Here is a 25224-nt window from a genome sequence, read left to right as displayed (position 1 = left end):
ACCACTAACTGTTCCTTTACACCAGGCCTTAGATCAGATTTTCTGCTCAGGTATCTATAGGGTTCTTATCCAGGATGACTCCTCCAGAAATTGTATGACATATTTTTTATTTGGCCCAGCTGTATAGGTGGTAGAATATCCTACTCTTGCATTCTCTTTAAGCAGATATAAAATATCAACTCAGACTATATTTCATTTAATGTAATTGTGTATTCTACCCTGTATTAAAGACTTATTACATTCTTTGGCTATCTGAAATGACCTGACAATTTCTGAGTTTAGGGCTTCCCTGGTGGCACAATGGTTAAGAATCCTCCTGCCAATGAAGGGGACACAGGTTCGAGCCCTGGTCTGGGAAGATCCCACATGCCACGGAGCAACTAAACCCGTGCACCACAAATACTGAGCCTGCACCCTAGAGCCTGTGAGCCACAACTATTGAGCTCATGTGCCACAACTACTGAAGCCCGCACGCCTAGAGCCCATGCTCCGCAACAAGAGAAGCCACTGCAATGAGAAGCCCGCGCACCGCCACGAAGCGCAGCCCCCACTCGCCGTGACTAGGGAAAGCCCGTGTGCAGCAACGAAGACCCAACGCAGCCAGAAATAAATAAAATTAATTTATTAAAAAAAAATATATATATCTGCGTTTAAGCAATTTACATACCTTAGTTGGCTTATATTTGGAGAACAAATATATTTTTTTATTTTTTTAAAAAAGCCCACTTGCCAAACTTCTTTTGTATGTTCGAGGTCCTTTATGAAGTTATCAAATTATGCTTGTTAATTTTCCAATTTTATGACCCTAAGTATAGGTAAATGTTAGCTTACAATGATTCAAATTGCATTATGGCTAAGATACATACTTTTGGGTTTTCCCATATATACTAAGTTACTAGTGAAAGAAAATGTATCTGTCCAATTTTATTAAATTGATGGTAGAATAATATACTCAAGGAATTGTTATACACATCAAAAAGTGGTTGTGGATACTCTTGTCCAACAAAGTTGTTAAGTCTTTCTACAAAAGTACCATATAGGCAGTTTGATGTCTCAAAAATAATACATCAGACTGAGATAAATTAGTGCTGACAGATGTAACTAACAAGCTAGAAATTGTCAAATATGAAAGTTGCTCTTTCATATTTGAGTACAGTGCCATTCTTTCTGAACTGTAAGCTTTCTTAACTGTCTCTAAGGAAAGCATTCTTTACTGAGATGAACAAAAAGTTTAGTGAACTGCATTTCCACCATGGCAGCGTTACCTGAGAAGCATGTGTTAAAAACACAAGTTCATATGTACTCTGTACTTTCTGTTCACAGCTCAAAATGAAGTAAAAATGTGGCTTAGATCAGTTAATGTATTGGATTACAATTCCTAAAAAGGGTGTGGTAAGAAGAAACAGAAGGTGGAAAAAAAAAATTTCCTGATGAAATCACAGCATTACTAACACAGGTGTAAAGTGTATCATGGATGTGAGTAAAAATCAAACAAACCTAAAGACCAAGCCATTATGTTGTTAACACCTTAAGCAAATTCCACTCACAGCGTAGCAGAGTAATTAGAAACAGAGGGAAAAAAATATGTCTCTCAAACACACACACACACACACACCCGACATGGCATGGATGAAAGCTACTTCTTGAGAGTGGAAGGGTATGGGAATACTTTTACATTTTCACATTTGTTAAGCAACCTTTTCTGTAACAATAAATATACTGGCTTTGTTAATACTGTACTTTTAAAACTAACATTTTTTAAGTAGTTGTAAATGATACAAAATTAAAAATGTAAAATTTATACATTACCAAATCTCTCTCCTAGCCTCCCTACAGAAAACCACTATTACCTGTTCCTCTTTTTTCAGTTTCTGCTTCCAAATATACGCCAGAAATATGTACGTACCCAAATGTAGTATGCTATTACGTTGCCTTATTTAATTCTCACAACAAACTAGTGGAATTTGCATAGCCATGCCATTTTACATACACAGAAACTGAGGCTCAGAGTGGTTCAAATAATTTCTCAATTATAGTTAATTAATTTGGGGAGTACCTTTAATACCAAGTGAGAGCATATTCTAATGTCAAATTATGTTCTTTCCTGACGCGTGGCAGAATTATAGCATAGTTATAAAGAAGCAGGTAACCTCAATAAAGGAAGTCACAGCTTTTGAATTAAAATGGTGCTACAAATATTTTGAGGGATTTTACCAGGTCTAGTATGGCCTGCTCATTTTTCTGTATCTTGCTATTCAACTGATCCAGAAATTAACTTAAGTTGGCTTTAATAATCTCCTCTGTCAATAAGCACTAAATATCTCTGAAAATTATGCAATTACTTTACAGTACTGGCTAGGTGAGATCTGGGCTTTCATTTAAAAGCTGTTTCTCTGAAATGCCTACCGTTCTTTTCTAGCCATACATCCTCTCCTTGACTCATGCAACTTCCCTCATTCTCTTTTCCTTTTCACAAACCTATACAACTGTTTCAAGGAAGTTCTAATATAAAACCAAAACTGCAGCGTTTCATATTCTTTGTGGACATTGTGTGGCTGCACGCCATATGAACTATGTAATACTTAGTTGTCATCATACTTTCTCAGTGGAATATTAAAATAAATAAACAAGCCCCTACTGAGAAACATACCACAAAATAAAGCTGCTCTAGGCACACTTTTACATACTGCTTTTTTGAGGAATATCTATCTTTTTTTGTTCAGTATGCAATTTAAATAAGTATAGCCTGCAGGTTCAAACAAGATAGGACTCCTCCCCTTTGTTTAAGACAGTTTTCAAATTTCTGTGTGTGCACTTAAGGAAGTCATCCACACGTAATCACTAGGCCATCTGCGAATAGGAAAATTATAAGTGTGTTACATTTGCTGCATTCCTTCAGGTCTTAAACTTTTGTTAAAGTGCTCCATAAATGGATCAAATGGACTGAAATTGTCTACATTTCCAAAGCAATAGAGGAGGTAATTCATGCTGTAATGGTTTTATTCTTAATAGTAAAAGGATCAGTGAAACAGCGATAAACACTAGAGAATACTGGAAAAAATATATTTTCAAGTTAATGCTGTAGTCAGTATGACTAGAGTCTTAGTTTGTTGAATAGAAAAAAGACTATTTTTTAAAATAAAAAGGCTAAACTTTATGAAATTATTATATGTCAAATAATAGCCTAAATTTACCTTTTAAAAATCTAGATGTATTATTCAAAATTTTATTAGAAAGTTTATACCTGAAAAGTTTCACTTATTATTCTTTTGTGTTATCAAATAATTACTTTCTATATTTTATAAAAAAGAAAACAAAAGGAAAAAGAAAAGGAAACAAAAAGTTACATAATTTCTACATGATTATATAAAAACATATATTCAGGAGTAAGGTAATGACCCAGAATCTTCTGTACTTTAGGTTGTTGGCATACTCAAAAGTTAAAACAAGAAAACAAAAAAAGAAAAAGAAAAATTGTTTAATGATTTATCACTTTTTGTGTATTATTTAATCCCAGTCCAGAAGTGGTTAAAAGAATGTGGAAAGAATTCTCTATTTTTCAACACAAACTACAGTTTTCTCCTTCTGCCTACTTCTATCTTCCTCTTTCTATCCTTTTGAACTATGGCTAAGCATTCACCACCTATATCTGCAATGCTGAAGTAAAAGAAGAAAGAAGAAAACTAGAACTAGGAAGATGGCTAAAGAAAAGGGCACAGGAAATACATAAAATGTTTTGTTAGATTAAAAAAAGAAGAAGAAGCCCTAAAGTCAGAAAAGATGAATACAGAAGGACTTTGTCAACTCAAGGGGTCTCTGTCAATTGTACTACCATTTAGTTGCATTGTGCTGATTAAGCTGACCAAATGCTGAGAGTGTGACAAATCTTGGGACTACAATTAACAACTTGGAGTGAATCCCATTCTTTCCTTCTGACCTGTCAAAATTCCCCCTTGAAACGCCTCTTCCCCAAAAATGAAAATCAAAACCATATTTTTACAAAACAAAAATTGTAAAGGTCTAGGGGGATGTATAGTGATTGAGCAGCCAATTTTAAAGACACTATTAAACCATTCTGATTAAAAAGAATCATAGACTAGATAGTACAATAATCAAATCAGCATTTAGTGTTTCTTCTTCATTTTCAAAATATTTGAAAATATCTCAACTGACATACTCCTAAAATATTTTATGATTAATAATGAAAAATCTTGGTATATAACAAGGAACATGCACTCTGGCTATTATCTACAGAAAATTCACTGTTTAGCTGACTGTTGACTGAGTACCTATTAAAAGAGATGCCGTCAGCAGTTTAGGGTCATATGGGCTCTTCCCACGGCCATTTTCAAAATGTGAGTCTTCCAGCTTAAAAATGTTGTCCTGTAGAAAAGAAAAAGAAGAATTCAATTTATTTATAATAGAAAGTATTTTTAACATGCCAGTTAATCAGAGAGAGGTTGCGTATTCTTCTGCACTATCAAGGTGTATTATTATTTGTGTAAACTTTAGAGATGACAGAATAACTTAAGGGGGATAAAACCTAGCTATTACTAGACAAATATCTATGTAGCTCGGTGAGTTTTAGTAGCATTTAGCATGTTGCAAGTGACAGTGCATAAGTGAACTCTAAAGGACAAGCGCGCTGCGATGAGTGTTCATTTTATCACCTAGCTATGCTAAGAGCCTCCTTAATGGCTCTTGAAAGAATGTTAAATTTAAACAAGTAACTCCTTTACTTCCTTCACGTAGAGAAAAAATAACAACTCACTATATTAGATGTCTGCAAGAAGATACGCTATCTCACTTCTCTGTATGTACTTTCCAGAAGGAAATAATCATAGCAGTCACGTCCTCCACTCTGTCATTCCTACGACGTTGATGCTTACAAGCTCCTTAAGCATTTTAAAGTTACTCACACCTTGGAAGGTGGAAGGTACCTGAAACTATCCTTATCAATTTCTCTAAGTGGGAAATATCAAACTATTAGGATGGGTGTGCCTGGCGATAGTGTCCTTAGGACAACAAGCACAGAGGTGACACATTTTTATCACAGGGAAGTCTGCTCAGTTGAGGCTCAAGCACCCAGAAACTTAAGTGAACATTTGACTATGGTAGAAAGTATGCCAGAAAGCACTGCAACAAAATCCTTAATAAGGAGATAACTAACTCATGCCTAAGACACTGTCCTCAGAATGTGAGGCTTCTATATGACAGTGGAGTAAACTGGGGTATTTCTGAGCATTCTTTTCAGAACCAAGTGCTCTGGAAATTAATTAGGTCAGAATATGTATGCATTTTCCAGTAGAACATTAGCTTGTCCACAGACTGAAATAAAATACCTTTTTTGGCAATTTCTCTACTATTCACATGAAAGCATTTTCTATATTCTTAGGATAGTAAATGGTGTTCATTTTATGGCCAATATGCATCACTTTATTTAACATTTAATATCTCTGATGGAGCTAATGGCAGAGTTTCAAATTATGACTCTTAAAATTCATTTGAGTTAGGGAAGAAGAGTGAAAAAGGAAGCAAACCAAAAATGTTCTCCATCTTTACTACTGTAAGAATTACCAAGTCTCCTGTTGGCTTGCAGTGATTCTGTACTTGGTAAATAGCTATCCCCTAGCAGTGATGGTTCTTTAGCTGAATTCTAAAATTTACACTGTGAAAAATTTACGGGGTTTCTCAGAATTGTGCTAAGTTGTAGTAGGAAGGGCAGTGAGTCAGGAGTCAGGCCCACTTGGGCCAATGATTAGCTCTGGTTCTTTGGTGGCCAATTAATATCTCCGAGCCTTCGGTTTCTAAAAGTTAATGTTGATAAGGATATTTAATCTCAAATGTTTATTGTGAGGATTAAAGAATTGAAATAAAGTATTTTTAAAGCAGCAAAATAAAAAACAGACAGTATTTTTACTCTATTAATACTGCTCATATTACTGCTACAAGAATATGAAAATTTAACACAAGTTGTTACCATTGTTGTAAACTTTCCTACCAGAACTTGAAAGAAATATTACTTAAAAACAGTTAGATAAGTCACCAAATTATAAACTTATTTACAAATACACATTTGTCATAGACACTTGAATATTAAAATTATAATATGAAATTTATTGCCATATACTAAGAAGAAGCATAGAAGAAACCTTAAGAAATATTTAGATAAGAATTAGGAAACAATCCAAAATAAATATGCTCAGTAGATGATATACACTCTACTGCCACAATGATAGAAAGTATTAAAATCTGTCTATGTGATTAGTCCTCACAGGTTAGAGGAAGCATCAAGGAGAGGTGGTGGTGTGGCTGAAAATATTGTTATGAATATTAGTATAAATTTATTGTCCTCATAAGACATTTTACAATACTGACAAAGATAGAGGAGCTATCTGTCAAAGTGAGAGACACATGATGTCTGGGATCATGTATCCACGTTAGTAAGACAATGCCAAGGTATATGAAAAGGACTTGAAACCTCGTGTTTAACATTTGATTTACAAGGTAAAGGATTAAACTTCATAGGAAGAGAGGTTAAGCATGTCAGTTACAGTTTAAGAGAAGATGAAAAACTATCCTTTGTCATGGTGTCAGGTAATGTGTTCAAAGCTGGCCTTTTTCCTTTCCGTCTTTTTTCCTTTAAACAGAACTCTTGCCCACATTTCTGGGTTTCTACAGTGTAATTATTCTATATTCTTATAGGATTCTACTGAAGGGTAAAAGATTGAATTTCCTTTCCAGCCTAGTGATATGGGGCCTGGAATAAATATAATTTGCTTTCACAATAGGGAACTAAAAGATATTTCTTACATAGAAATGTTTGTAGTGTAAAATTCATACCTGTTACACATAGTAATAGAGTCTAAAGCTGTTGAAATCAGACAGAAATGGATATTATCCCTGGCTGTGCCTTTTATTATCTGGGCCTCAGGCAATCCCTAAACCCTTCTGAAGCTCAGTCATCTATAAAAGGAGGATAGGAAAATCTCATAGGGTTGATTGGGAATATTTACTGCAATAATGTATATAAAACAATACTTAGTATGCCCTCAAAAATATTAATTTATTTTTTCATTGTTTATAGTTACCAAAATAAGATCATTCTTTCCTATACTGATTAATATCTCTCAAGCTACAGTGGAAATGCCTGCCTATATATTCATCAGTAGAAATTAAGACATATGTTTAAAAATATGTAAATACTTTGAACTCCCAAAATGCACTGAAAATTGTTCATTTCTATAGCTAGACCACAGTCCAGTTCAAAAGCTTTTCTGACCAAAAAAACCCCATTAAATATAGTATGTATAGGAAGCAACCTAAGCGTCCATCAACAGATGAATGGATAAAGAAAATGCGGCACATGTATACAATGGAATATTACTCAGCCATAAAAAGAAACAAAACTGAGTTATTTGTAGTGAGGTGGATGGACCTAAAGACTGTCATACAGAGTGAAGTAAGTCAGAAAGAGAAAAACAAATACCATATGCTAACACATATATATGAAATAAAAAATAAAATGGTTCTGAAGCACCTAGGGGCAGGACAGGAATAAAGACACAGCCGTAGAGAATGGACTTGAGGACATGGGGAGGGGGAAGGGTAAGCTGGGAGGAAGCGAGAGAGTGGCATGAACATATATACACTACCAAATGGAAAATAGATAGCTAGTGGGAAGCAGCCGCATAGCACAGGGAGATCAGCTCCGTGCTTTGTGTCCACCTAGAGGGGTGAGATAGGGAGGCTGGGAGGGAGACGCAAGAGGGAGGAGATATGGGGATATATGTATACGTATAGCTGATTCACTTTGTTATACAACAGAAACTAACACACCATTGTAAAGCAATTATACTCCAATAAAGATGTTAAATATATATATATATAATATGTGTAAAAATTCTCAATTAAAAAGGGCTACCATTTAATACGTCTGATGAACTTAATGTGATTGAGAGACACCAATATTGCTGTTTCTGTTATCTAGTGCACGAGACCTATTAGATGTGTGAAAACACTGACCCCTTGGAAAAGAAATCTGTGTTAATATAATTGTACATTCTCTGTTGTCATACGTAGCGTATCACGTAGACAACTGTCTGGCTGTACTTTGAAGACTTTTTGAAATCTGATTGCTACTCAATGATTTTCTGTTTTAAAGAGTGTTAAACAGATCACATATGCAAGTAATAAGGCCAAAAATCTTAAGACCAATGTATACAATTAAACCACACAGCTTATATTCTTACTTGGGCTGAAATACTTTTCATTTTTAGTAATACATGAACAGAAATCTAGCTGCATGGATTCTAATTGCTTTAGCAGATACTGTGAGCATATCATATAAGTTATTGTGTCATATTTTATTACATGATTGCATCAGTTTTCAGCAACTATTTTTAGCTTTCAAGACCACTCTTTCCCCTTTGTCTTCTGGATTTCCTGAATGTTATTAGACTGCGGTGAGGTAAGACATTAGAGGAAATAATAACTGTGCTAATGTCTAATCCAAAGTTTTATAAATTATAAACCAGTGGTGACATCATGGCAATAAATTTCCTAAATCTCAATCTTGCCCAATAAATTTAGGGAACAAAGCTGCAATTTTAGTTGTTTTAATGATTAAAACATAAATGATGTTTGTAAGAAAGAAAAGAAAAGAAAATCCTATGTATATGTGATAGAATAACCATTTGGGGTGGGAAACTATATAAACTTAATCAAACCCAATACTTGGACAGTATTTTAAAACATACATTATTAAATTTTTTCAAATTGCTCTTTCTCCTCTCCTGCTCTTTACAAAGATACTTTGTTTGCCAGTTCTAATGAATTATCAAGTATTCCTTGGTCACACCATATTTTTCTCATCTCTGCCTGAACTATCCCCAGCTCACCTGTCCTCAACCCCAGGGTGAACTTCCTTTCCTTTAAGACTAAATTCAAAAGTTACTTCCTAGTAGAAGTCTTCAGAGCTTCCTGGATATATAGTTTATTAATTTCCTTTGTGCATATCCTAATTAACAATAGTACCTAAGCAATGACAATACTGGGTAAAACTACTGGCTTCAGCAATGAAGGGACGTAACAGGATCTCATAGGAAATACTGTGACATACTATATTTTACCCAAAGGAGATCCACTTGTGGATAAAATTCATCCGGATTTACTTCTCCTAAAAAGGTTACTCTAGATCTATGCTGTGCAATTCTAATAGCTATGAGCTGCATGTAGCAATTTAAATTAATTAAAATTAAAAATCCTGTTTCTCAGTCACACTAGTTATATTTTAAGTGTTTAACAGTCACATGAGATTTGTGAATACAATATTGCACAGATGCAAACATTTCCACTGTCACAGAAGTTCTATTGGACAACACAGCTCTAGATCCTATTCCCTTAGCAGCAAAAGAGTAGAACTGAAAATTAGAGGCCCTCTAGGGAAAGAAAATTTGTCTTCAGAACACAATCATAGTAGAAAAAGTTCATGAAATCTACAAGGAAAGATTATAGTAAAGTCACTAGTTTTTTATTTTTATTAGCTAGGGGTTATCCTAAGTAACTTTTAATGGCAGAACAGATGAACAAATACATGTCCTGTATTTTTTTATATGCCATCCTTCTTTCATTCAAATCACTTTTCCCTAATCTATGCAGGCAAAAATTTCACTCATTGTTTAAAGCTTAAGTCATAATACCAGTCCATTAAATGTTCATTACTTTTCCCCAGCAGAAAAAATATTTTCTCCCTGGAACTTGTATAGAAATCTATTCGTAATCTCTGTGCCATTTGTTACCTTCAACCTTGCTATTCAATAATGCACGTTTTTCTTTTCTTCCTATTAAATACTTTTGAGGCGAGGGAAAAATCTGATTCATTATATTTCTCCCAAATACTAAGATAGAACTTTTCACTGAGTTAAAGCTCAATGAAAAAAAGAATGAAAAAATGAGTGACCGTGTGACCGAGTGCACTAGAGAAAAACTATATCCAAGGAATAGCAAGGGCATTGCCCTGGACTCTAGGAGCTAATACTTCAAGGATATGACACAGATATGAACACAATTGTGCAGTAGAGGCCAGACTACAAAATTTAAATATTAAACCTAGCTTTAAAGTGAGTTTTAAGAAACATGATAATCTTTAACTTTTTAGTGTTGTGTGCCCCTATTAATAGATTGATACTTGTTATACACTTCAAATACGAGTTTACTTACTATAAAAGACAAAAAATAAAATTTAATGACAAAAAACATAACGTTACAATCCCTTTGCTTTTACATCCCTGTTCCTCTTTAACTTTCATTGGACCTTGTAGTTCATCAGTTATTATTAATATTAAGCTTGTTAATAAATATTACTCCTTTCAATACAGCCATTTTATTCAGGGAAAAGTTATCAAAATTGCCCTTTGTAGAAATTCAAAAATCTGTCTTATCAATGTAATAGCTCCATAATTCCAGGATAACTGTTTCACCTGACCAGTTTTTACTTACAGAAATTACTCCATGTATCTCTGTGATGTTGGCTAGTGGAACATCAAACTGGAGAAGCTGTTTGGGCTTTTGCCAAATACAATTTTCTACTTATAAAATATATATAATTTCTTATTGGGATTTGCCCTTCTATATTTATTTTAGAAACTTTCTAATTTACATATTTTCTGAAACACTATATAAATATGTACAGTAAATATATATTGATCTGTGACTATGTAAGAATTATGTTTGGAATATGAACATGAAAGGTCTAATTATTTAATTCAATGAGCAAGAAATTACAATAAAAATTACATAATAATAATATTACATACATATGCTATTACAATGTTTATAAAGTATTTGGTAGCTATTTCACTTAACATTGAACACATACTAAGTGTTAATAACGTCCTAAGAGTTCATCTATGTCTCTTCAAACAACCCTACTATTATTGTGCCAGTTTTACAGATGAGAAGCAGAGACATTTTCCATTTAATACTCGAAGTCATAAAGACAATAAATGATGGAGTAAGAATTTGATAACAGAACTCTTTCCAAATCCATGTTTTTAACCACTATATAAAAAAGTGGGCTTACCATAAATACTACGTTGAAAAAATAACTGCATGAGATGTACCCTATGATAGTAGAAACTGGAAACTACAGGGGTTCAAAGCGGGGATAGATAATTTTATGTTTCAGCATATAAAGAAAAGCTTTATTTGATTTAGTCCTTTAAAAATGTATTTTGATGGGAGGTGAGTGTATCTAGGAGTACGCATGTGTGTGTTTGTGTGTTCACTGGTTATGGGTGCAGAGGGCCAGAGGAGCTCATAGAGAGAGGGCAGAGGAAAGCACAGATGCAGGTTAGTCCATCTACAGGAAACAGCATGAACAAAATCCCCTCAAAATAGATATAATTCATATGATAAGTAACATAAAATTGAGTTTAGACAATGAAGACTGTATACATATATTAAGAGATAAGGTGGATAAATAAATTTGAAATCAAACTGTGGATAGTTTTCTGTGCCAGAATAAGCAATTTAGCATGCATTCATGACACGGTGATAATTTTAGCTGGAGAACAAAAGCATCAAAGAGGTGCAATATTATGATGAATCTGACAGTGATGCATAGGATGATTTAAAGATACATGAGTCTTGTGACAGGAAAAGACCTATTGCCATAGCCTGGGGAGGGGAGAATTAGCTCTTCTTACACATTACGGCAGTTTAAAGGAATTTTTTATGTTGAGTGTTATGATGGTCAAGTCATTTAGTTTCTTTGTATTTCACGTTTCTTAACTTCAGTTGCATCAGAATTCCCTTTAATATTCCAGTGAAGCTACAGATTCTTTGTTCCAGAAAACTGAAGCTAAGCATACATATGTTTTATAAGCAATCTTTAGGGTTTATTGACTTTATGTAGTCATGGCAAGAGTTTCCAAATCAGCTATTCGACAAAGACCTTTCCATTTCTAACTTGGTATGATTCTCTCATCCTATCCCTCTGAATTTGGACATTTGCTTCTGTTGTTCTTTGGCTCTGTCCTTGAACATAATACAGGGATTATCCAGACTTTTAAAACCCATTTTCGTTTTCATTCTCTACATACTATTATTTGGTATTCATTTATTTTTATAAATTCAGCTATTGAACTTCAGCCCCAATCCCTCTGCTATTCTAATCATTCAAACTTAGTTTCCTGGCCTGTATGAAATCTTCCATTTTCCATGGTTATTTCAAAATTGAGAGCTATTAAGAGGCCTTGGCTCTTCAAAAGAATATAAGAGCAATTACGAATAATAAACTTCATAAAAATTAACCTGTCAGAAAGAGTTATTTAACAATATACATTGTGGGAAGATACAAAAGAAATGTAACCCTGGTATCTGTCACTGAGGGCTGGGAAATTTAAAAAGTAGTGCTATGTGAATAAAGCAAGTATAATTTTCTGCTCTGATTATATTAGCCCTGTCTTTGATTTCACTATGATTGCAGCCATACATTAGAATTTTATTTTTCTCTACAATCTAATAAAACATTGCTGCAAGTAAATGACTGACTGCTAATTGAAAAAGAATCTCAGTGAAAGATAAGCTCAAGGAAAAGCTATATACTTGTAAGGATTTTTAGAACTGAGTATACTAATACCTTCTTCTCATATTATTGATAATATTTTTGAGTAGTTTTAGCTGTACAATAATTACAAGATTTGGTTTTAAATCCCAAATGTAGTCATTTGATGCTAAAATGTTTAGAGTCAATAATTATAATTATGCTTATTCAATAATTGCCCATACTTTTCAAATATACACTTTGGAAAGTAAATTTTTCTCAGCAAAAGCCAATTATATGATAATTGTTTTGACAAAAATATATTTTATCTATTAAATAAAAATATTCCAGTTATATAAAATATAGTCCAATTTAATATTCATGATATGTGATCCCTTTCTAGTTACATCTATGCAGACTTTTTTCACTGAATATAATTTCTGTTCCTGAGAAACTCTGAGGATCCAAAATAGAAAGAAGGATAATATCATCAGGGTACACAACATTTCTATAAAGTTTATCTCTAGATTAAATGTAAGTAGGAATGGTTAAAATCATTGATTTCAATTTCTATAGTCTGTTCAAGCACTGCTTTACTAAAGCGGAAATCTTACCTCTAAAATTTGTCTCCAGAGATTATTTATTTGGCTTTTCTGCGACCCAGATTTTTTGTTGTTATTTGAATTTGAAGGTAGATGTGGTCAAAAATATTATTAATAATTATAAAATCTAGATTATATAACCCGTTGTGCCAATTATTGACTGTAAACTCTAAAACAAGTTTCAAAAATCTTTCATGTGTCAACATTCTTATCTATGAAAATACTGCACATACTTGCCTCAAGGATTCAATGAGATATGTGAATTAACATAGGAAAGCATACTTAAACCATATAGAAATTTAGTTCATTATAATTTTAATGATCCTAAATTCACTATTAGTGGTACATCTTTATTATGATAGCATGTTGATAACTCATTATCTATGATAATGTAATAGCTAATATGTGTTAAGCAAATATTAGCCACACACACTCTCCTAAGTGCTTTATAGGTATTTACTTTTTTATCATTACAATACCCCTTGAAGTACATAGTATGATAACACTAATTTTACAGATGAAGTAACAAAGACTGAGAAAAAATGACTTGCCTAAGGTCACATAGTATATAGCAGAGTCAGGTAAACAATTTCCATAACCAGTAATAAATGGAGGGATTCTAAAATCCTTGTTTTTTGTGTTTGATTTGCACACCATGTTACTTTATAAATACACATCATACATGAAGTGTTATAATAATATCTCTTAACTGTGTTTTCCTTGTATTTCAAGTGTACGTTAGGTCCTGAATTAATCTTAACTGAATTGACCATGACAGATAACACTGTATTTAATATAGTCCCCACATTATACTCTAATACAGTAAAGACAAGTAGAAAAAAACTAACATAGTTCTAACTTTATTTGCAGAAAAATATATGAAATTACTTCGTTTCCAAGTTTGTGAGAAATTAGTATCACTTTATTTGTTGTCCACCCAGTAACAACATACACTTCCTACAGCTGGATTAAATAGGATTTGCCCTCTAAATTTAAGGGATCTGAATTTATCTGGGTTCCTCAAACAAACATCAGTGACATAATTCATCTGCTTTTTGTCATCATTAAAATTAATGGTATAAACCAAGGAAAACAGAAAGCATATGTGTTCATACTTCATGCAGATTATGTTTTTAATAGGAGCTTAATTTGAGTTTATGCAGATATCTCATACCTGTCATGGTTTAATCATTCAGCTATGAATGCCTGTTAACTCCCAAGGCATATAACAATGAAAGGGAAAATTTTATCTTGGCTAGAATGAGAAATTCCAGAACATGAACAATTTACTCTAAAATATTTTGCCCCAGTGAGATCTGGTAAAGTGAGCTCAAAGAGCAAATCAAAAGTCCCCAAAAAGTAAAGTAATGGAACAATTCACTTGATCTTTCCATGTGCATTTTAAGTCTTCTATGTCCAAAACATAGTTATTTTGTATTTGCCATCTTATAATTTCACAAAGCATCAGTGTTTTTTATCCTAAACTGTGAAAGTACAGCTATTATTTTTAACCACTTCTTTTTATAAATGTGTTTGTCACATCCATGATTAGACACCACTGGGGAATTTTATTGACCTAAATGTAAATATGTCAATAGAAAGCAGCATATGTTCTGTAAGAAGTATTGGAATCTACTCATATGGTTTCTTTACATTTCAAGATTTTTTCATAGATACCATCTGGGAAGCAATGAGGCCAAAAGAACTAACATTTTATTTATACCAAGCTTTGTTTTAGCAAAGCTTTGTCATTCAAGTGTTGTTATAATCATATGACATAAATATATGATTTTCTTTTAGCAAATTAGCAAAGATTACAAAATAATTTTTATTTTTGGCAAAGGTATTTTAGCAAAGAGACAATCCTGTCAATTCTTGGGAAGAAGATAAATTTTAAAGAATAATTTGGGAATTAGAAAGCTCTTTAAAAATGTCCATATACTTTAACTTGATTATTTTACTTTTGGAAAAATATACAAATGAAAATAAAAATTTTAAAATTAAAGCGAGAATAGGTTCACCATGGTATTTAGAAGACTGAAAAAAAATGTAAATGCCAATAAGAGGAGGGTAGTAAACTATGACCTATCTACAAAATATATTATGATACAGATATTAAAATAAATGTTTATATTAAATGTTATAATATCTAGAATTAACACCTTTGTTAAGTCATTGTGGAAGCAATATGTAGTAATACAACAACTATGTAAGGTACATGGGAAAAAAAACTTGAAGAAAATTCATCAAAATACTGAATCTCTAGTTTAGATATTTTTTCTCTGCGGAGCACAGGCTCCGGACACACAGGCCCAGCGGCAATGGCCCACGGGCCCAGCCGCTCCGCGGCATGTGGGATCTTCCCGGACGGGGGCACGAACCCGTGTCCCCTGCATCGGCAGGCAGACTCTCAACCACTGCGGCACCAGGGAAGCCCTTTATCTACTTTTAATATTGTATACAATGATCATGCAGCCCATGTATTAAAAACAAAACCCCCCCCAAAACCCCAGGGTTACTATATCTTAAGTAAACTTTCAAATTGGCAGTGCATGAACTGAATCTGGCCCAGAGACATGCTTTATTTAGTTGACATGCGGTTTTGAAATCTTTAATATGAAAGAAATCTTTTCATGAGACTTAGAACTTTCCATAGGACAATTCAATGTTTCCATTGCTCCCCATTTTTTGTGTTTCCATTTTCATCTTTTTATGTCACCTGCATGGTACTGTAGGTATTTAAGTTTGCAACTCCTATAAAGCACTGTGAATTACTTAATTACCAAAAACTACATTGCATTATCATCTTATTGTCTCCATTTTTCAGATTTACTTCGAATAAAGTTTAGCAATTAATCATGGCTATACACAGAAGTTAATGGGAACTTCAAAGTGATTTGAAATTCAAATTGTCATAGTACCATAAATCTCCATAGCTCTTCACTCATTCTTTTTATATAATTAAATAAATCTATACATGCACGGCTGTTTAACAATGTCTCTGTTTTATTTAGAAAAAATTAACTGCTCCAAATATTTATATCTAAATTAATTATCCAGAATTCATAAGACTTGATCTTTAAGGCTGTGTGGTTAACTACTGCAAAATACAGGCAGAGTAGTCCTTAGAGAAGTACCCAGAGGCTTCTTTTGCTTTCAAATTAATGACGAGGAAGACATTCTATATCACATGTTGAGTTGACTTTTGGGTCGTTATTTCTAATCTACTATAGTGAACACTTGTATTATTTATAAATGTATCTCTCTTACTGGTAGAAGTCAGTTTCTGGCTATAAAGCAAGATTTTTTTTGTTATCAAACAATTATAATTACACAACCTAGAATAAATCAAGCATTTTTACTTGGTTTATTTTTATTTATTTTTTATGACTAACTTACTACTGTCCAGACAATGCAAGAACCTTAGAATATATCATATCCATTTATTGCTGCTTCCTCTGGCTGGTAAGCAATACATTTTTATTCCATTTTTCATGGATAGGTGCATCTGTCTTTCACAGCTCCTGGTTTTATGCAAGGAACTCAGCTCCAAAATTCTGCTTGCATGGGTCTGAGGCTGTGCACCCTGTCCTCCCTGTGTTTCTTAAGAATTTCTAAGTACATAAATTTTATATTATAATTTCATTTAAGAACTACATTTTGTTACAGCTGTCTTTTATAAAATTTGGTAAGCTGTATGGCAGTTTTCTTGGACTCTGTTTTTCCCAACTAAAAAATTCCTAACCAGGAATTCCATGTGGATTCCTAAACCAACTGTTTTAGGAAATGATCTTTTATGCAAAAAATAACCTCATTTTTGTCTTCAGTTATTGTTGAGGCTTTCTACCACATTCTAGAACCTGGGTTAATTTTATAACACAGATCTTTTTTAAGCTTTCTATGTCCATCTTATTATCTTGTCCTGACGTCTATGATAAGTCTCTACTGTAAATCTTTCATTGTATCTGTAATTCATATATACACAGATTTCAAGAAGTTCCCTCTTCAGTAAGACTTCTATGCTACCTTCTTATATAAAAGTGTACTTCCTTCCTGTACATTCACATCTGCCCTGGTAGGTCCGATAGCTGGAATCACTATATCATATTGATCCTTTCCTACCATCTAAAATGCTAGACCCTCAACTGCTGTCAAATATTCCAATCATCGTTGTATTACTTACTCTTCTACCACTGGTAAAGATCATTTTCACCTTTGGTAAAAAGCATCCTTTTCTAGCCTGAAATCTAAAAGCCACTATATTAGGTTGCTACAAGAACATCAATCACACTACTTTAGAAATACATCTTCTAAAGGAATATTTCTTATCTATCTACCTATATGAGTTTTCTATTGCTATACAACAAACTACCACAAACTTAGTGGCTTAAAACAACACCGATTATAGCCCAGTTTCCGTGGGTCAGAAGTCTGGGCAAAGTTTAGCAGGAACCTCTGCTCGAGATCTCATAAGGCTGAAATCAAGATGGCAGCTGGGGCTGCAGTCTCTTCTGATGCTCAGGGTCTTCTTCCAAGCTCGTTCAGTTTTTGCCAGAATTTAGTTCCTTATAGCTAAAGAACTCAGAGTTACTACCATCTTCTTTGAAGCCAGGGGAACTCACTTTTCTCTACTTGGTTTATTAACTAGAATGTTTGCTGTTGAAAATCATACCTTACACCTAAAATTACCATTTGCGTGGACTGGGCATTTATGTCATTGTAGATGACATTTTCAATTACAGAAAACATAATAAGTCATCATAAGTTATTTTAAGAGTAGTTGAAAGCTCAATTAGTATCTTGCTCAGCTTGTTGATGCCCATTTATTACTCTTAAAATAATATACTTTAATCCCTGTCACTAAGAACTGTAAAATTTTAGGTGTGGAGAGAATAGTAACACATAAAGACCGAGAGTAGTATAAAATTGAATACTGTAAGATATGACATATATCCCTACATACTTTGTAGCATACAAATTCAAAATGAAGAGATGTTTTTAATAAGTTGAAGAAAGCACATGATATATTTGTGGCATAATTAGAAGAATGAACCAACCTGAACAATGAACTGGGAATAACAGGAAAGAAAAATTTAGCAAAACTGTATTTTCTAAGTGTCTTGGCACTGTTAATTTTTTTTAAATTGTCATTATTTTCCAAACTTATATTTGATCAATATTGATGGGTAATATACATAATTACAGTTAGAAAGCCCCTAAACATATACATATGTTTATATATATGTATATATATATATACAAAAGGAAAAACTGGAAATATGCAGATAGCATAACAAAGTTATGCTAGACTACTAATTATATTTATATGGATATGTAGTTATAAATATGAATGCATATATGTACATATAAACACATTTACATATATTCTATATATCTGATCTCATATATTATATATTACATATAAATATATATATATGACTTAATATTACATATATTTTAAGGTACTTCTTAACCATGATACTAGGTTTACAATTTTTTTTTTTTCCCCCGATACACGGGCCTCTCACTGCTGTGGCCTCCTGCCGCGGAGCACAGGCTCCAGATGCGCAGGCCCAGCGGCCACGGCCCACGGGCCCAGCCACTCCGCGGCATGTGGGATCCTCCCGGACCAGGGCACGAACCCGTGTCCCCTGCATCGGCAGGCGGACTCCCAACCACTGCGCCACCAGGGAAGCCCTACAATTTTTTAAACATACAGATGCACACTAACTATATTGTATATTTTAAAGGTTAAGAGAACAAAACACTATTTTTCATTTTTAATTATGAGATTGACTAAAGGTTCTCTGTTTTAATTTCTGCCCTCTTCATTGCTTTTTCTTTCTAACACTGAGAGCAAGATTGAGGATGGCTTGCCCCATGGTGGTAGAAGAAAAATACTTAAAAAAGGAGTCTACCTTTTGGGGTAGCTTTTCAGTTTGCCTTGTAGTTTTAGTTTCATGCTGCTTCCTTAAAATTATTTTATCATCATCTTAATTATCCATGCTACTGTTGTATGCCAACAGTAATGAATAGCACTAGCCCATTGTTAATGCCTATTTATTACTCTTAAAAAAAATATTTTAATCCCTGTCATTAAGAACTGTAAAATTTTAGATGTGGAGAGAAAGTAACACATAAAGACTGAGAGCAGTATGAAGTAAATACTAAATACTAGCAGTATAAAATAAATAAATACTAGTAGTATAAAATTGAATACTGTAAGTTATGACATATATTCCTACATACTTTGTAGTATACAAATTCAAAATGAAGAGATGTATAGAAAGGCAAGAAATATATGCTCTTGAAAGACTAGAATATATTACATATGTTTCATTCATTTTCAAATTGTGAATTATTTATTTGGGCTGAATTCTAGATACAAAGCTATATAACAAGGATGAGCAGCAGGAAGGGGAAAGTGGAAAGAACTCAAGATGATAACAAAAGAGTGTAAAAGATAATGAAAATGGCAGTCGGTACACTGTGGAGTGGAAATTTAGGTAATTTCTAATATTATTGTTATCAGTGAAGAATCCTGTATTACTAAATTAAAAAAAGACTATTTGAAAAATAAATACTTTTTTTGGGTCATCTTTATTTTTAATCTTGCATACAAGTGCTGTTCCTTAATTTAAAAAGAAAAGGTTATACTATATTAAATCTTGTAAGAATTTAGTCCTGAGGTCCTTTTTAAGATATGACCAAGGAAAATCTAGGAGCATCTTGATTATAAAAAATTCTACAGGTAAAGTCCATAGTGGTATTAGCTTTTGAGCTCAAGGAATTCCTATATCAACCAGTTATGAAGTCTAACAAGAAATTCAAGCCATCCAAAACCTGCACATGGATAGAAAAACTAAATCTGACTGTATTAAAACACTGCAGGTGGCATGCTCTCAAAGTAGTCATCCATACCTAAAAGTACATAGTCAAATCTTGTCTGAAGTGTACAGGATCATTTAAATAATATATAATGTCAATTGCTAGTGCTATTCATTACTGTGTCATTATAGTTATATTCAAAAGAGAGGTTTCATCCTTGAAATTCGATATTAGAATTTAATCAGTAGGATATGACATCACAGAAACACATAAAAACATTTATAAAGAATGTCAAAATGCGAAGGAGGTCCAAATTTGATTGAAATCTAATTACTTAAAATTATTTTGGTAAATAAACCAATTTCTGATAACATTTTCTATATTTATATACAAGGGTATTAAATTATGATCACCTTATAAGAGATGGTTCACCATATCTATTTACTATATTTATGTTTTTACTGGTATTTACTAAAATAATCAACTAAATACAAATGTAATTAACTAAATAATAATTTGAAACCACGTTTATTTAAAAATACATACTTATTTAGTATTGTAAGTAATAAATGTAAATAAAACCAAAATGATGACTGACTCAAATAAGGGATAACCATGGCCTCCAGATAGTCTAGATTTATTAATATTACTATTTTATGCAATCCATCAAAATAAATAAAAACACTGAAGTTCAGGGAGAATAAATGATTATTAAGTATCTCAGTTTTAGAACCTTTCCACCAAATAATTCTGCCTCTTTCCATGGTCACCTTTGTGTGTTACTGTTACAACATTTATTCTTAAATCCATAGTTAATTCTGTAAAAGACATTATTCTATATACAATTCAAGCTACATTTCAAGTGTCATTACTAATTATCTTATGTTTATTTTTGTTGGCCTGTTTCAAGTCCAGATTTCTGCTTGGCTGAGCATCAGTGATCATACAAGTGGTTGGTATATAGTAGGCTTAGAACCACCAACCATTTCAATGAAATTTCATTTGGTTACACGTTTAATGGCTTGATTTTTGAGTCAGATTTAATTTTATAGAATCATTCACAATTTTGCTACAGTTCTTAATTTCTTTATCTCTTTCAAGTCCCTAAGTGTTAATTATTTATTTCTTTTGATGCTTTAAAATGCTTTAAAAAAAAATAACCGTAAAGACCAGGAAAATGATGAGCTGGTTATTGTTTCAAGGCAGTTTTTGAGATTATTGTACGTATTTTGAATAAATGATCAAGTAGCTATAAGATAAATGATATTTATATTTGAAAATAATCCTAAAATTAGGTTAGATAATAAAATAACACAGTAGGGAAATTATGTCTGATTAATGAATTGTAATTCTGTACGTGTTTCTTTATAAATTTTCACTCAGAAAATCTGAATCATTAAAGGGACCAATCAGCTCTCTGGATTGAATTGAGACAGTGAGTTGAGAATAAATGCATAAAAATTCAGATGAAATTGCTTATGGCATGATCTGGTTATTCCAATTTTCCACAAATCATAAAATAATCCCCTAAATTCATTGTGCTTAGAATGCCTCATAGCTAATTTGGAATATCAAGAATATGGGGGCAAAATTCATTTAGTATCTTAAATAGTTAGCTGTACAACTGTTGCTTATCTATGTGGTATTATAAAAAGTCCTCCCAAAAGAGGTGAGATACTTTTTTAGAGAGAGTTATTTTGTGGTTTTTAAACATTTCTGGAATTTGAGCATAGTCTCCTATCATTTAAATTTATGCTCCCAGATATGGCATGTATTAGAAATCTAGCTCCTCCTATTTGAAGACACTCAAATTTTGCTAATGCCAAGGTAGTACGCATAAGGAAAAATGGAAAACTAGGCAGCTTTCCAGCTGGTTAATAAAAAGCCACAGCACCCATTTGCTTCATATATCCCATATCTTAAGTCAAAATGTCTGAATATGAGCAAAATAAAGTAGGAATCTGTCCTCAACAGTAGGTGAATTACTTCTGTCTTTATAGATACAGACTGTCCAATATTCTGGAAACCTGCTTGTGAGGTTTTCACTATTATTATAATTGTCAAAGACAATGCCATTAGGAAAAATAAAGTTACAGTATGTTGAAACCTAAAAATGCCTATGAAATGTGATGCCTAACCATGTGGGTTTCTCAAGGGATGTTAAGAATAAAGGATAAGAATATGTCAGTATTAGTGAGGGAGGATTGGTTTTTTTTTTTTTTTTTTTTTTTTTTTGGCTAACTGCACGAATGGACTGTATTGAAGTTTAGGAGGAGCAAAGGGAGGATGAGAGGGGGTGTCTAGGAAATGAGAACATAGATGTAGGAGGATATCACATTACACAGAGCATAGATGTAGGAGGATATCACATTACACAGAGCTTTGAAACTGATCGTAAACTCTTAGACACTGTTCTGGGGGGGAAAAAGTAACTGGTGGGCTGAGATGAGGGCAGTGAGTGTACACAGATGGAAACGGAAAACTGCTGCATGGTCAAGAAAGGAGAAAATACGATAGGAACTAAGTTGAGGAAAATCCTGAATCATGTGCTAAACTTATAAACTGTAGCACAATTGGAAAATTTGAAATCTGGAATTTTTTGTAGATAAAATTCCAATAACATTTAACAGAGAAAAAATAATTAGAAAACATGAAATAAATTTGTTGAGCTATTTACACCATAAAATTAATTTTATCTTAACTATACCCTTATATCACTCTAATTTTTTGTATCTTCTTTAACCTTTTAAAAGTAAATGAAGCCATCCCCTATTTTGCATCCTTTGCACCTTTAAAAATAAAAGAGGCAAAATGGAAAAGACACATATGAGTGGATTATCATGAAGACATGACTGTTGAGAGTCAGAAGCTTTGATACAATATTTTGGAAGAGGGAAGTACAACTGAACCTTAAATGTATAATCAAACCAGACTGCTCACCTTCCACTAATTTTTTGGTTTTATTTTTCCCATCTTGTTGTTGTTTGGCACTTTATAATTGCTTCAGTGCCCAAACATAGGTGCCACACAGAATCAGGGAAGAGGCCAGAGCAATGCTGTTTTTACTGTTTTCCTAGCCCTATAGCTATTATAAATTGTAGGTGCTCTGTGTGATCACTTTGCAGAACCAAAGGGTGAACATCAAAGCCTGCTGCTATTGATGTGGCTACTACAATTACTATTACCACGGTCCCCTTTGCCTGCCCTCTCTCTGATACTAGCATTAAATTACAGCAGCACAAGCTGAGAACATAGGAAGATGCGAGTCCTGTGCCGGCTACTTTCACAGTCTCTGGGTTTGAGCCCAGGCTGTGCTGCTCTGTAGTTGTGTGACTCTGACTTTCACCTAAAGCTGTTTTCTCCTATATGACTGGACCAAATAAACTCTTTGCTATTAGATTTATTATTGTTATTTTCAAATCATATTTATATTCCCCACAAACTTGCTAGGAGGCAGATATTATTTTATTCACTTGACAGTTAAGGAGAATGCCTATGCTCCAGGGGGTACAACTAATAATTAACAGAGCTGGAATTCACAATAATTATGTTCATGGCCAAGGTATTATAGTAGAAGATAGGCTTAACTGTTCAGGTACTGCTACATGAAATGTGTGATTGTAAAACTTCATACCAAAAAAGTTGTGGTTTGTATACTGAGAAAAATTTCTGGGAACAAGGAACTATTATTTCTAATCTTGTTCTACCACAAGTTGTCTTGTTTCTTCACATGTTCAAAATGATAACCAGGGGACTGTGTAACACATGACAGACCTGAGAAAAAGAGATAAGTTTTGCTGTTTCCCAAGGATTAATTGGGAAATATATTTTAGACACATAAAGATAAATTTGGCTGGCTGCACAATTTGTTTTTCTTGTTGACTGACACTGCCTTGAATTTGATTCCTTTCACATATTCCAAATTTCACATGTAAATTGTTTTATTCTTATCCCTTGTTCTCAACGATCCCTTCCATGTTAACATTTTATTCTGAATTCCATTCCCACTCGTCTACTTATAAGGCCATAAACACCAATGACTTTCTTGTGCCAACTCCCCTGGAGTTTTCCCAAGGCTTTTTGTTGTTGTTGTTCCTTGGTATTTTCACTGACTATGGAAATTCTGAGCGCCTATTACAAGGTAAGATTTTCTGTTTTGACTCTGTTCTGTGTTTGTTCTACCCGTCTATTTCCTTTTTCTTCATCATTTCTTATGTAACTTCACCAAAAGTACTTTCATTGAAGTTTAGTCTTTGGCTTTTTTATATTTTATTTCCCTTTAATCATCACTCAAAACTTCACTGTCACGACTCCCTCGTCTACATTATACTCTTTTTTTCCCTTCAGCTTAATATCTGCCTAAGTGACATACTGCTTCGATGTCTCATCCAAATCATAACCTCAATAGAATGGAAACCAAGCACTGCAAGTTCTCTCTTAACACCAGCATCCTATAATCAAGCCAATTCTCCTAATGATGCTCCAAATCTTATCAATGAAATCATCATTATTACACATATTCAAAGCCCAGAACATACCTTGGTTTATCAGTTTCATGTATTCTTTTTTTTTTTTCATGTATTCTTTACTATCAATTATCAATTTGTTTATCCTTTAACCAAAAAAGCTCTTATAGTTTTTTCTTCTACCTTTACCGTTAAAATGTTGGCTATGCAATCACCTAACTGGTCTGCCACACGTATTATCTATTTCTTCTAAGCCATCATCCATGCAGTGCTACAGAAATAAATACAAATGCATTTACACCATATATTTTCCAGAACAGATTTCAAGTGTCATAGGATATGACAAAGTAGCATAAATTAAGATGTGGCAAGCAGAAAGGGCAAGAGGGCTGATATTACTCTGGGCCAGTAACAGGGCTAAAAGGAGATACTACATTCATTAATACACCTGCTTAAGACGGGCCACAGTTTTGGTTCAGAACTTTCTAGCACAAGAGGAAAGTGGGAAACCTTGTCAGTTTCATTATTCACACCGTCTCTGATATAGAAAATAAACTAAGGGCAATCCACATCATCCATGAACTAACGTCGACTTACCTTCCAGTAGAACTGACCACAGTTTCCCTTCTTTAGCCCTTTAGTGAACCTGCATATCATTCTAGAAGACAACACATCTACCATCTTCACAGGCATTTATCTCACAAAACATGGAGAAAAGTTTGCTTCTACCTCTTCTATATCACTTAATTCTTTTTCTATTATGTTCATCTTCATATTTGTT

At 33.3% G+C, this 25224-nt stretch overlaps 1 protein-coding gene across 1 annotated transcript in view; it reads right to left on the bottom strand.

The window, feature by feature from the left end:
* SEMA3A (semaphorin 3A) overlaps positions 1 to 25224 on the bottom strand; it is a 224422-nt gene that overhangs the window by 102723 nt on the left and 96475 nt on the right. Inside the window, exon 5 of the mRNA XM_024738433.1 lies at positions 4290 to 4383. Coding sequence (XP_024594201.1) covers positions 4290 to 4383 — 94 coding nt within the window. The remainder of the gene's footprint in view (positions 1 to 4289; positions 4384 to 25224) is intronic.

The sequence above is a fragment of the Neophocaena asiaeorientalis genome, unplaced genomic scaffold, assembly GCF_003031525.2.
Source record: "Neophocaena asiaeorientalis asiaeorientalis breed wild unplaced genomic scaffold, Neophocaena_asiaeorientalis_V1.1 scaffold89, whole genome shotgun sequence".
Taxonomy (NCBI): domain Eukaryota; kingdom Metazoa; phylum Chordata; class Mammalia; order Artiodactyla; family Phocoenidae; genus Neophocaena; species Neophocaena asiaeorientalis.
This window is presented reverse-complemented; position numbering and strand designations above follow the sequence as displayed.